Source organism: Physeter macrocephalus, chromosome 18, assembly GCF_002837175.3.
Source record: "Physeter macrocephalus isolate SW-GA chromosome 18, ASM283717v5, whole genome shotgun sequence".
NCBI lineage: Eukaryota > Metazoa > Chordata > Mammalia > Artiodactyla > Physeteridae > Physeter > Physeter macrocephalus.
The window spans coordinates 11,135,983-11,149,358 of NC_041231.1; the positions used below are offsets into that span (position 1 = coordinate 11,135,983).

At 41.1% G+C, this 13,376-nt stretch overlaps 1 protein-coding gene across 8 annotated transcripts in view; it reads right to left on the reverse strand.

The window, feature by feature from the left end:
• Positions 1-13,376, reverse strand: part of FANCD2 (FA complementation group D2) — a 59,201-nt gene that overhangs the window by 11,311 nt on the left and 34,514 nt on the right. For 6 of the 8 annotated variants that reach the window (XM_007113727.4, XM_024124113.3, XM_028479652.2 and 3 more), the window contains 11 exons: positions 12,912-13,012; positions 12,498-12,613; positions 11,347-11,455; positions 9,723-9,833; positions 9,344-9,456; positions 7,848-7,991; positions 6,474-6,590; positions 5,594-5,722; positions 5,336-5,454; positions 2,101-2,211; positions 860-990 (listed from right to left, as the gene is read on the reverse strand). In XM_007113727.4, coding sequence (XP_007113789.1) covers positions 860-990; positions 2,101-2,211; positions 5,336-5,454; positions 5,594-5,722; positions 6,474-6,590; positions 7,848-7,991; positions 9,344-9,456; positions 9,723-9,833; positions 11,347-11,455; positions 12,498-12,613; positions 12,912-13,012 — 1,301 coding nt within the window. Of the gene's footprint in view, positions 1-859; positions 991-2,100; positions 2,212-5,335; positions 5,455-5,593; positions 5,723-6,473; positions 6,591-7,847; positions 7,992-9,343; positions 9,457-9,722; positions 9,834-11,346; positions 11,456-12,495; positions 12,614-12,911; positions 13,013-13,376 lie in introns of those variants that run through there. The other 2 variants (XM_028479650.2, XM_055079628.1) reach the window with 2 other exon arrangements.

Genomic DNA, 13,376 nt, shown 5'->3' on the forward strand with positions numbered 1-13,376 from the left:
GATAGCTAGTGGGAAGCTGCCGCATAGCACAGGGAGATCACCTCTGTGCTTTGTGACCACCGAGAGGGGTGGGATAGGGAGGGTTGGAGGGAGGGAGACGCAAGAGGGAAGAGATATGGGAACAAATGTATATGTATAACTGATTCACTTTGTTGTAAAGGAGAAACTAACACACTATTGTAAAACAGTTACACTCCAATAAAGACGTTAAAAAAAAAAAGATCAGAGGGACTTCCCTGGTGGTCCAGAGATTAAGAATCCGTCTTGCAATGCAGGGGACGCCGGTTCGATCCCTGGTCGGGGAACTAAGATCCCACATGCCACGGGGCAACTAAGCCCGCGCACCACAACTAGAGAAAAGCCCTCGCGCCACAACTAGAGAGAAGCCCTCACGCTGCAACGAAGAGCCTGCGTGCCGCAACTAAGACCCGACGCAGCCAAAGATAAATAAATAAAAATTTTAAAAAAAATAAAAGGAGGAAAGAAAGAAAGAAAAAGATCAGGATGGGGCCAGACTTTTCTTTACATTTAATTCTGATTTCTCCTCTCTCTCTCATTTTATTAACTTCATGGTTTATGTCTTTCAGTCAAATGTCTCAGATACTTAAGGGGGAAAAAAGAAAAGGACATAAACAAACAAAAGCCAAACAAAATCTAGCCAACTGAACTAACCACACTCAGTCCCATCAATGTCAGCAGAGATCAGACATAGCTCCTTCTGGAAAAATGTCCTTCTTGGTATAGCAAGAAAGCACATCCAGAGTTATGGACAGATTTGCTTATAAAATTTACAAGGTTCTAGGAAGCCCTAAGTTTACAAGTCTATTCATGAAAGAAAAAAGAGGATATGGCCCATCACCAATTTTTCCTTTGTTCTGAGTAGGAGCTGTAGATTTCTCCAAAATGACCATCAAAAGTCTGATGAGATAAAGAGCACACTGGAAACTGGGAATGCTGAGATGGAAATTCTGCAAGTAATGGAAGCTCTGGCTGTAAGGAGACAAGAAAAAAAATAAAAAACAACATCACAAGTATTACAGATGTGTCTAAATCCATGAGTTATCCAAGTCTGCTTAAATGCTTGATGGTCTAATCAGAATTCTCCTCATTTGCAGCGGCTTTACTAGAACCTTCTTTCAAGACCTTATAGAGACTATAACTTTGTATAAAGAAAGTTAGGGCATGGAGGCCACAGCCCAGTGGGTGGAATGCTGGCCTTGAAGAGGTCATGTATGCCAAGATACCCAAGTGCTAGCATAGGCCATGCTGACTACATTATTCTCAGTGTAGAATAAATTATTTGCTTTTTAAGGCATTAGGCAACACACTGAGAATGATGTTTAAATTCTGGGTTCATAGGGACAAAGTAAAAGGAAACGATAAGGCAGAGAAAGCAGAGCTTCTAATAAATGTACCATAAATGGCTAGCTTTCAATGCTCTGAAGTAATGGCAGATGAGGAGTCACAATTAATCCAAAACTGTAGGTGAAATAAAACTAGAGTCAACTCCTGATTGATTGGTGGGAAGGAAGTCAAACAAATTTAAAAGTACTGTATTGAAAATGAAATAAGGCTCTATAGGCAGGAATGACAAGCATTGACTGTGGACCCAGTGATGGCCTAGGCTATCAGGGGAGGTAAGGGAAAGACCAAGGTGCTCTGGTTGAAGCTGGGGTAGAGGCTGGAAGCAGTGTCCCTCAGAGCTCCTTCTCACCTCCTGTGTCCTCGGCCTAGGCTCCTCTTCTTCCAAGATGAGGGAAATGGACAGTTAATCAGTGGTAACTAACTGCTACCCAATACCCAACCCTACTAGGAGACAGAGTAGGTCCCTGGGTAATCAAGAGTTGACTACAGATGGCCAGTGCTTTCATCAGCATTACCTGAAAAGGCAAACTTTACAGGATGAAGGGTGCATAAAGATTTAGTTTGATTAATTCAACAGTTTCTAATGCTTCAGGATATATCTGAATACACAGATGAGAAAGCTCACATAAATGAAGAAAAGTCACTGAAAATACCAAGTTATCTCCAAGAAATCTTGCCAATCTTATTCCTAGGAGTTTCTTGGGACAACACTCAGGGATACGTGGTCTGACCCACCTAAGCAGCTCGTCCAAGGCTTGCTCAGGCTCTCCTGGCTTCAGTCGGTTAGTAAGGACCTCAAGGGCTGAGTAGAGTAGATTAATATTGCCAGGTTGAAAAAATCCGTTCCTAAGGGAAAGTCAAGGAAAGGTAGTTTAGCTCAGTTTCAGGAAGATTACGTGGACAGCAGTTGAGGATCCTGGCCTCCAGTCTGTACCATCGATAAAACAGAAGAAAAAGGAGAACTGAAGTACTGAAAGTACTCAAGTGCTAAATTCAGTCACTGCTGTGAGTATCAGACTAGAAGTTGAAGTGCACCTGAAAAAGTCTTTCCTTAAGGAACTAACAGTCCTCCTAGGATTATTTTCAAGGGAAACAAAGCTCTCCTTCATTCTGTACCTTTTAAAGATAACTATCAGTCTTCTCCAAAAAAACCAAGAATAATTTTGTGAAATTGCTTAAATCCATTTCTAATCCATAGTAGTTGTTCAGCAAAGAACTTATTCCTTCTTCTGTATTAAGTCAAGTCTTGACAATTCTATCTTCAGATTATCCTTCCTATTGTCCCTTCCTTTCCAAGCCAAGGCCATCACTCTAGGCCAGGCCCTTATCATCATCCCATGCACAGATCATGTCAACATCTTTTGACTGGTCTTTTTGGTTGCCTTTCCAATCCCTTTGTTCTGCATGCTGCTGCCAAAAGGATTTTCGTAAAACACTGCTTTCACTATATCATGGCTGTGATCATAAAACTCCAAAATTGCTTCCCTGGACAATATTCAAATTCTTCTGCCTGACCTTCGAGGCCCAGCACAATCTGACCCCCTAGATCTTTCACTCCTCTAGAAACATTTCCACATCACCAGTGGTAGCCTCTCTTCCTTTCCACAAATGAATACTGAGGACCTCTTATGGGCTGCAGGTTTTTCAGGGGGGGAGGTGGGGGGTGGGGATGGCTTTATTAAAGTATAATTGACATACAATAAAATGCATGTATTTAAAATGCTGAATTTGATCAGCTGACTTATATATAAACCCATGAAACCACCACCGCACTGAAAATAATAAACATATCTATTACCCCCAAAAGTTTCCTCGTATTCCTTTGTAATCCATCGCTCCTTCCATCCTCCCACCCAATGCGAGGCAACCACTGAACTGTTTTCTGTCACTACAAGATTATATGCTTCTTCTAGAATTTTATATAAATATAATCAAATACTACATACTCTTACGGTCTTGGTTTTTCTTCACTATAATTATTTTTTCATCCATGTTGTTGCAATGTAGTATTTTACCACATCAGCATACCACAATTTGTTTATCTGTTCACTATTCGATGGACATTTGAATTGTTTCCAATTTGGGGCTATCACAAATAAAGCTGTAATAAACATTCATTCACAAGCCTTTGTGTAGACACACCTTTTTATTTCTCTTGGATAAATACTAGGAATGAAATGGCTGGGTTGTATGGTAGGTGTATATCTAACTTTTTAAAGAACTGCCAAACAGTTTTCAAAAGTGGGTGTACCATTGTACAGTCGCACCAGCAGCATGTGAGAGTTCCAGTTACTCTACATCCTCACCAACACTTGGCGAAGTAAATCTTTTTAATTTAGCCATTCTGTGATTTTTACTTGCATTTCCTTAACAACTAATACTGCTGAATATCTTTGCATGTGTTTATTTGTCATCCACTTATCTCCTTGTTTCAGCATCTGTTCAGATCCTTTGTCAGGCACTGTTTTTAAGTACTGAGGATATGACAATGGCTGGTCTCTGCCTTCAGGGAGCTCACAGTCCAGCAGGGAAGACAGATCAACAAGTAATTATAATAAAATGTGATCAGTTTTATCATAAGAGTATTAGGAAAGAAGTGGGGATAAGAGAGGCAGAAAGGAGACTTAGCTGGCCTAGGGGTCAAGGAAGATGGCCCTGAGGAAGTACAGTTTAAATCCAGATCTCAAGGATGAGTTAGAAAAGACTGGGGATCAAGGAGGGTGAGGATCCTGGTAGAAGAATGGGTATGTGTGGAGCCTTCCAGGTAAAAGCTATACGGGGTGCTGAAATTAATTCAGTATAGCTGGAGGGCAGAGCGCAAGACAGTGAGTAGAATAGCAGGAGTCAGATAATAAAAGGCCTTAGAAGCTGGGAAAAGAGTTTGAACTCAAGAGAAATCTAATGGCAATCAGAAGCCAAAGTGGCGCTAGGATAAGATCGGGTTTGTGTTGGGAAGATCGCTTTAACTGCTGTGTGAAGAAGGGACCGAAAGAGGAGAGCTGGAGGCAGAGAGACCAACTGTGAAACTAATCCAGTCCTGGTGAGAGACGACAGAAGTCTGGAAGCAGTGGAAGAGGAGAGGACAGGTGGTCATTTAGGTGTTATCTAGAAGACTAACTCAGCAGGATTCTGTGATCAGAAATGGGAGAGAGAAAGGGTAGACAGTAGAAGAAGGAACAAAGAATAACTCCTGGTTTCTGGCTCAACAACTGGTGGCGCCATCTATCTAGCCAGGGAAAGCTGAAGGAGAGGTGGGAAGGATGAAACACTTGTTTTGTATGTGATGAGTCTGAGGTGTCAATGACATATCTATAACGGGGTGCTGAGTAGGCAGTTGGAGATAAATGCCTGTAGCTCAGAAGTTAAATTTTAGCACGAATTTAAGCTTGGGTGAGACTGCCCAAGAAACCTGTATAATGAGAACTGAGAGGCCAGGACCCAGCCCTGAGGAACAAAAGCATTTAAAGGACACACCTCCCTCATTTCTACTTGTGTCCATGCCATGCTTTCCAGTTTACCCTCCAACGGCCCCGTGAAGTCCCATGATTTCATGAAGGCATCCCTGAACACCCCAGCTTACACAGCCTTCAGCTCTTTACCTCATAATCTGGAATTTATCTACAACTTATTTAATAACAACTTCTTAACTGACAGTCTCTCTGGTGCTATTAGGGAAAGGTTGCCACAGCAAACTCACTAAGAATCAGACCGCCAGATTTGTTACAGGTTAGCCAAGAGCAAGTCATCTGATTTTCAGATGAGTTAATAACAGTGACTCCATAAGACACAGAGCGTGCAAGACCAAATGAAATGATGCAGACAAAAACTCTCCAGAAAGAATAAGCATCATATTCACCTAAAATTTTGGAGCCCTTTCCTTCCTTTCTATACCTCAGTGCCTTGGTGACTGTCAAGTAGAAGCAAGGACATACTTGATTATCTCTACCTACTGTACTTGCCACATACTCACCAAGCAAAAAGTCCATGTAAAATCTGCAGTAGCCTCTGATAGCAGGAAGACATTATGTGGTACTCCTGACCTTTAATTCCTGGTCCATCAACTACACCATGATTCTTAGCAGTTAAGCACTACAAGGGAAAAAATGCTTTTAAGACTGTTGATTCAGCAATTGCCCTCATTCTCCTTCAATATTTCTCAGCCACAAATGAAATCTCTTGTTCATTAAGCGATTTCTAAGTCTCTATAATGGTAAGATAGGCTTCTGACCTGAAAATAGTTGTGAATGTTCTCCAGATGGTTACACATGGGGCTCAGCAGTTGAACAACACAATGAGCGATTTCTGAGGCAGATCTCTGGTGGAGATGTGCGAATCCAATATGCCGGTTTCCTTTGCTCTATAATAAATTCAGAGTTACGAGGAAAGGAACTCTTGGATAGCTTCTCTGAAACTAAGAGTTTATTATAGAGTTTAATCAAACCTTGTGCTACCAGGTAGAACGGACAGAAGAAATTAGGGATATATTTTGACAGAGGGAACTCACTCATTCTTCAAATAATCAAGAGATTGGCTTTCAGAGAGTACAGACAGTGTTTGAGAAGTATAGACCCCAAATTACTAATGAGATAAAACTCACATGAAAAAAGAAATCATTTAGGCTGGTAAGAATGTACAGCAAATAGTAAGTATAAGAAGAAAGGATCAAGTAACTGGATATACTAATTTTAAACGTTTACACCTAAAACTTTCACATTTTGTCATTTGTATCATCCCACTGCTTCCCCAGAGGCTACGTGCATTTGTCCATTAGATACACACTCGAGATTCTGGACTTCTCTAGACAGCCGACTCTTATGCTGAGGCTTGGGCAAGGGCTTAGTTTGGGAGGGTGTTAAAACCAAAACCCAAGCAAAGAACAGGATTCAGGAATGCTCAGAGCATTTAGAAATACATTTTCTGTTTTGGGTGGCTTTTTTGTTTTCTCTGTTTCAGAGTTCCTTTCTAAAGCAAGGTGAACGTGGGCTGGCAACGGGGCTACCACCATGCTACCCAAAAACAATACCAGAGAAAGTGACAACTTACTCACTACTAAGACCTCCTTGTTTCCAAATCCAGAGGCCAGGGCCTGTGCTCCTGCCTGTACTAACCTTGAGGAAGGGGAATCTCCTGGTCACAGAAGGTGTTAGCATGTTCTCCAGCTTCTGGGCGAGATCTTCCAGCAAGAAAAGCAGCTCAGGGGGCTGAAGCTGCACAACTTCTGTAGCCTATCACAAGGAGGAAGGAAAGAGTAATTCCCAGCGTGTCCTAGCCATCTTTCTGGGGGACACATTTCATGTTTACTCTTTACAATGGGTGAAAAATCTGACCATTACCAAAAGAGGGGGAAATTCTGCCCCACCTCATATAAATGGCTGTAGTGCTCTGTCAACAAATCAAAAAGTCATGCACTTCTTAAGTAAAACAAAATTTAAAATTATTAAATGGGAATGAGGCAGTAGAGTTTTAGAAGACACACTTTTGCTCTAGAAATAAATGCCTCCTTCCAGCTATGGACCCGTGATGCATTTCCTAAGTACCCTGGGATAAAAAAACTGACTAATTAAAGGGAATTTTGCTTTTCTCTGTTCATTAAGTAATTCTTTCATATTTTCTTTCACCTAATGTTTTGCTACTATTAAGTCTGGGCAGGATCCTTATAACTATATTACACTACCATTAAGTAGAATGGGTCAAATACAGTCTCACTTCAAACTTTTCACTCAACATACATCTATGGAGAATCTCCAAGTACAGGCTGACGTAGAAAGACTGGAAAAAAAAAAACCTCTATTTTGAAGGCGCTTACATTCTTGAAAAATCTATGGTAAAAATCCATGCTATTTCTCAAAAAAAAATTTTTTAACCTGGAAAAACTCTACTCTCTGGTGAAATCCCATACCAAAAGGTACCTTCTCTGTGTAAACGCCTTCTACTTCCAACTTCATTATAAATACCATTCTCTCCTCAGAGTTTCACTAGTACTTGGTTCAGACCATCAATATAGCATGTACTGCTAGTTGTCTCCTTCCTTTATTAGATTATAAGCTATCTGAAGGCAAGCATCGTGCTTATGTAATACTGAATTGCCAATATCTAGATTTGCATCAAAAACAAAAAAGGCCTCAACAAACATCTCATGGATACTGAACAAATGTCATGAAAAAGTGAAAAGAGCATTGTGTAACTATAAATCAGAACAGTGTTGCTCCACGTAATCTAAATAGGTTATTACTAGTAACGTAAAGTAAGGATCACAACATTAGCACGACCTTTTGTGATGCCTAATGCAGTATAAAAAAAACTTAGATTTATAAACATCAAGATGATGAGGATGATTATTCATCCACACTTGCACATATAAAGACTCTGGAAGCCAGAGTCCAACTTCTCCCAGGGTCATGGTTTTCTTTTGGAAATAGGAATAGGGCTGAGGAACTTTCTGAAATAAGATTAAGTTCCGGGATCTCAGCTCTGTCACTTACTTCAGTGTGCATTTCAGTATCTAAGATGAACTTGGCCACGAGCCCACAATGCAGAATAGAGAAGACCTCAAGGTCCAGTTCTCGGAAGAAAGCGTGGTAATTCTGTAATGATACTGATGTCTTTTCTTCTTTCCCTCTGAACTCCTGGGAAGAAAGTACCAGAAATCAATAGAATAAGGCTTCTATATTAATCTAATTTTAAATGAAGATTTCAAAATGCAATAGTGCATTTATTTTATGTAAAAAGTTACAGTTCATCACATCCTTTTACCAACTTCCTTTTACCAAAGTCCCTAAATATTCCTGAAACAGATCACCTATTGTAATATTGGGATATAGGTCACATATCAATACGCAGTTGGTTTCCACTTAGGGATGAACTATTAGACAAACCAAGGCACTATGGTGTGGTACAGAAAACTATGAGCTTAGGGGCCGGAAAGATTTGGCTTCAAATACTTGCTCAAGCACTTATTAACTGTGTAACTTTGCACAAGTCACCTATCCTTTCTGGATCTTAGTTTCCTCATCTATTAAATGTAAATATCAATACTAAGCTTGAGTTTTTAGGAAGATTAGAGGAGTTACACATAAATTCTCAATAAACAGTACCTAAAAAACAGAAATAATTGGGATCCATGTGGTTTAGGCAATTTCACAAACCTACCCTGTGGGTGGTACAATTACAGGAAAAGGACCTACTGTTTATTAAGTATCTGTATTAAGAAACTGTACTAAGCATCTCATGTTATCTCAATTCATTGAGAAGTAGATAATCCGGGATCGGAAGAGGAAAGAGGCTAAAAGAAGTATATCTTGAACTACATACAAAGACAGAATTTGCTAATTGCTACAAGAGAGAATTCAAAGTACTCCTGGGGTACAAAAAAGGGAGTAATACAATCAAGAAAATAATTAGAGGGGACTTCCCTGGTGGGGCAGTGGTTAAGAATCCACCTGCCAATGCAGGGGACATGGGTTCAAGCCCTGGTCCGGGAAGAACCCACATGCCGCGGAGCAGCTAAGCCCGTGTGCTGCAACTACTGAGCCTGCACTCTAGAGCCCGCAAGCCACAACTGCTGAGCCTGTGTGCCACAACTACTGAAGCCGCGCACCTAGAGCCCGTGCTCCGCAACAAGAGAAGCCACAGCAATGAGAAGCCCGCGCACCGCAGCAAAGAGTAGCCCCTGCTCGCCGCAACAAGAGAAAGCCCGCGCGCTGCAACAAAGACCCAACGCAGCCAAAAACAAATAATAAATAATGAAAGAAATATTTTTTTAAAAAAGAAAATAATTAGAAAAACAGTGTGTGGTAGTGATAAATGTTTGGAGTCTAATCCAAACTCTGCTACTGAGAGGGTCACTCCAAGGCCTAGCAGTTTGTTTGCCTCTCTCTTCCCTAATCTTTCTCTCTGTAAAATGCATAGGATACTGCTGGCCCTTTGTTAATCTCACCGGGCTGTCACACACCTTCATAGATACCAGTCATTCCAATACCTTTTCCAGCTGGCTCCTATCAGATGGTGCAGGGTCGCATTCTGAATTATCCTCCTTTGAAAGTGGGTCAGGGGAGGATGTTTTGCTGCCATCTGCTTTTCGTTTCCTTCCTCCTTATGTTCCAAGAAGAGAAAAGTGACTCAAAGAATCAATAATCATGTTTACTAGATATCACCGCCTTCAAGAAACAACCTGCTGAAGACTACCTAGAGACAGGAGGTAATTTTATAACCCTAAATTACAGTTCATTGATAACCATGCCAAAGAAAGGGTTCAATTATATAATCTCTCCAATTACTGATGCCTTGATGCACATAACCTCTAAGTCAATTCAACATGGCACATAGGGAGACATAGAATAAGAAAAGAGCATACTCACCTAAATTTCCTTGTATTCTGATTTTTGCTGAAACAGCAGTACTGGTATGAGATGTTACTTCTGAAGTTTCCAAGTCAAAGTTTGCAAGGGGAGGAACATAGTCTGGAGTGACTGAAACAAACAGCAGGAAGCTCAATGTATACCAACCATATACCATTAGACTTGAATGCTAATCACCCGATTAGCTAAAAACTAGTTTCCAGAACTACCAAGCATGGCTGACTGCCTGTAAGATGCATTCAGGTCATCTAACGTTAATCATTTTGGCACAGTAAAATAGCCAAAGATAACTTAGAGGAATATCACATTAATTGATTATAATCAATCAATGTAAAACCATCATACCAATATAAAACATCCAAGCAGATAAGAACTAAAAATAAACTTACATTTAAAATCTAAAGATATTAGCAACATTTGGTCACACAGCAGTTTGTTTTACACACTATTTAGATGAGGGCCTGAGGGAGGCTCCATGTTTTCCCCAGAGAATCAAGCTAGCATTTATTTATTTATTTATTTATTTATTTATTATTTATTTATTTATTTATTATTGGCTGCGCCGAGTCTTAGTTGCAGCACACAGGATCTTCGTTGCAGCAAGCGGACCTCCTAGTTCTGTCATGCGGGCTTCTTAGTTGCGGCACGCATGCGGGATCTAGTTCCCTGACCAGGGATCAAATCCGTGCCCCCTGCATTGGGAGCGGGGAGTCTTACCCACTGGACCACCAGGGAAGTCCCAAAGCTAGCACTCTAAAATGACAAGTTTTCTTAATGGCCAGAAGGTATTAAGAGGCCATGTGGGATCTAGTTCCCCGACCAGGGATCAAATCCGTGCCCCCTGCATTGGGAGCAGGGAGTCTTACCCACTGGACCACCAGGGAAGTCCCAAAGCTAGCACTCTAAAATGACAAGTTTTCTTAATGGCCAGAAGGTATTAAGAGGCCTCTCAGCTGTATTCCTGGTTCATAAGGATGTTCAAGAAGGCAAAGGCACTGGAAGTTTGATATTCAAAGAAGCAATGTAATTTACAAAAAGCCCAACCAGTGTTTTATATCTTGTATTAAACACCAAGGTTTCCTGGAGATAACAATGAGAGGAAAATGATGTATTCTTTTTTTTTTTTTTTTAAATTTCATTTATTTATTTATTTATTTTTGGCTGTGTCAGGTCTTTGTTGCTGCACGCGGGCTTTCTCTAGTTGCGGTGAGTGGGGGCTACTCTTCGTTGCAGTGCGCGGGCTTCTCATTGTGGTGGCTTCTCGTTGAGGAGCATGGGCTCTAGGCGTGGGCTTCAGTAGGTGTGGCATGCAGGCTCAGCAGTTGTGGCTCGCGGGCTCTAGACCACAGGCTCAGTAGTTGTGGCGCACGGACTTGGTTGCTCTGCAGCATGTGGGATCTTCCCAGACCAGGGCTCGAACCCGTGTCCCCTGCGTTGGCAGGCGATTCTTAACCACTGCACCATCAGGGAAGTCCGATGTACTCATTTTAAAAAATTTTTGTTGAGCAACCATTTTCTTGCCCCATGAGTCGCGGGCAGCTATTGTTGAGTCTGGCTTACAAGCTAACTCTGCTATCTCCTCACCACTGCCCAGCAGGGCTACAATACAGGACCCTTCCCTCACCTGCCAAGTGCTTTTCCAGTAGTTGCTGCAGCTCTACAATGTGCTTTAACCGGGTGAGCACCTTCACCTTCATCTCGGGTAACATTTGCCGACAGAAGGCATTTACAACCTGTGGAAGTAAAAATTATATTCTCACACTGTGAACTGTTCAGATTTTAACCTTGTTCGTGTTCTTCAGCAAGAGCTAAAAGAGTTGTTTGGTGACAGCATCTGTGAGTCTAGTGAGAAATGTCAAAGTGTTCTCAGCAAGGCGCTGTAAAGAAAAAAGCCCTGGGCCAATAGAGGAGATCTAACTCCTAATCCTCGTTCTACTTATTTCTAGTTAAGTAACAAGGTGGAACAGCACAATAATAGCTAGAAAGTACACACTTCGGTGAAACAGATCCTAGTCTGCTACTTACTAGTTGTGTGACCTTGGCCAAGTCTTTAACTTTTCTGAGCTTTTATTTCTTCAGCTATAAAATTGGAATACAGTCGTATGGATTAAGTGTGAATAAAGAAACTAGCCCAGCATTTGGCACGTGTGTTTGATAAATTTTAATGACTTTGAACTCTCTGTACCTGCAATTCCGTATGTGTAAAACGAGGATAATAATACCCATCCCGCCTACATCATAATATAGTTGTCAGGATAAGAAGAGAGATTTCAAGTGAATAAACATTCTCAGAAATAATATGCATGAGAAAGGAAGTGTGATATAGATGTAAGATGTTACCATCATTTTCTGCATTTCATTTTCATTATATTTCATTATGATTGTGCACTTCATTAAGCACAAACATATTCTTAAGGAAAGTGAAAACTATCATTCACTGATCTCACTAAATCGAAACATTAAGTGCATACCAACGTAAGGAGGAACAGTATTTTCACAGTGGTGAAGGTGAAGTTATTCCAGGCAGAAGTAGATTACCGTGAAAAGGCTTGGAGGTAGTAAAGCATGGGCAACAGTAAGTGAATTCTAAGTATTTTGATTTCGCTGCATCAGGAGGTGCATATGATTAGAGAAGGGGAGTACAACCTCTGCAGAAACACACAGGGGTTAGTGGTTGGTGAAGAATTTTTAAGGAGCCTCGTGGAACCAAGAAAACAGTTTCCTTTCAAGAGAAACTACAGACAGTAAGTGAATTGTCCTAGTAACTCTGCTCACCTCTCGGAACCAGTTGAGAGTAAGAAATATAAGTGAACATATGAATGAACGCTCTTTAACAGACATGGACTCCAGTCTCTCTCCAGGCTCCAGGTCAGTGAGGAATATAGGACAGTCTGAAAGAGAAGAACAAACATTTCTAATCCCCTTTAGTTCAAGTCAACTGAATCTGGATGCTGCCCCTAGAGCTAGCTCTCCTTCTACTTACTTTCCCCTTGAACTAGTATTTGAAGGTCAAGCTTTGATTAGTCTCAAAAATACTTCCACATCATGCAGCATCAACAAATATAATCTAAAAGTCTCTGTGAAGTTAAAAAATTCCTTCCCACACACATATGTACCAGTCTGCCCCTTCCCTAAGTTTACCAAAGAAAGGTTACAAAGAAGAAAGGATCTGATAACTTCATCCTATACCTAATAAACCATCAATCTCCTCCAAGTTTCCATTATGTTGTCTGTCCACACAAAGTCTCAGTAACCGGAAGTAGGGAGCCAGGCACAACGGAGAAACCAATCTGAGAAGGAAAAATCCATTTCTAGACCATGGTTTATAGACACATGAGTCCATGTTTATAGGGAGCCCAACCTTATAATTAAGGAGGTTTGCCCAAATAAATGTCTACTTTTAAGAACACATATAACAAGTAATGTAATGGATGCTCAGCAAATAAATAATGAACTGAATTGGGGGAAGACAGAGGTAAGTAGACTGAAAGTCCATGTGTTAGGAGAAAGCGGAGATAAGACGGAAGGAGGGTGTTAAGAGTAGCAGAGATATGCAGTGGTTGAGAGACCCCCTCCCGATGCAAGGGACACGGGTTCATGCCCTGGTCCGGGAAGATCCCACATGCCGCGGAGCGGCTGGGCCCGTGAGCCATG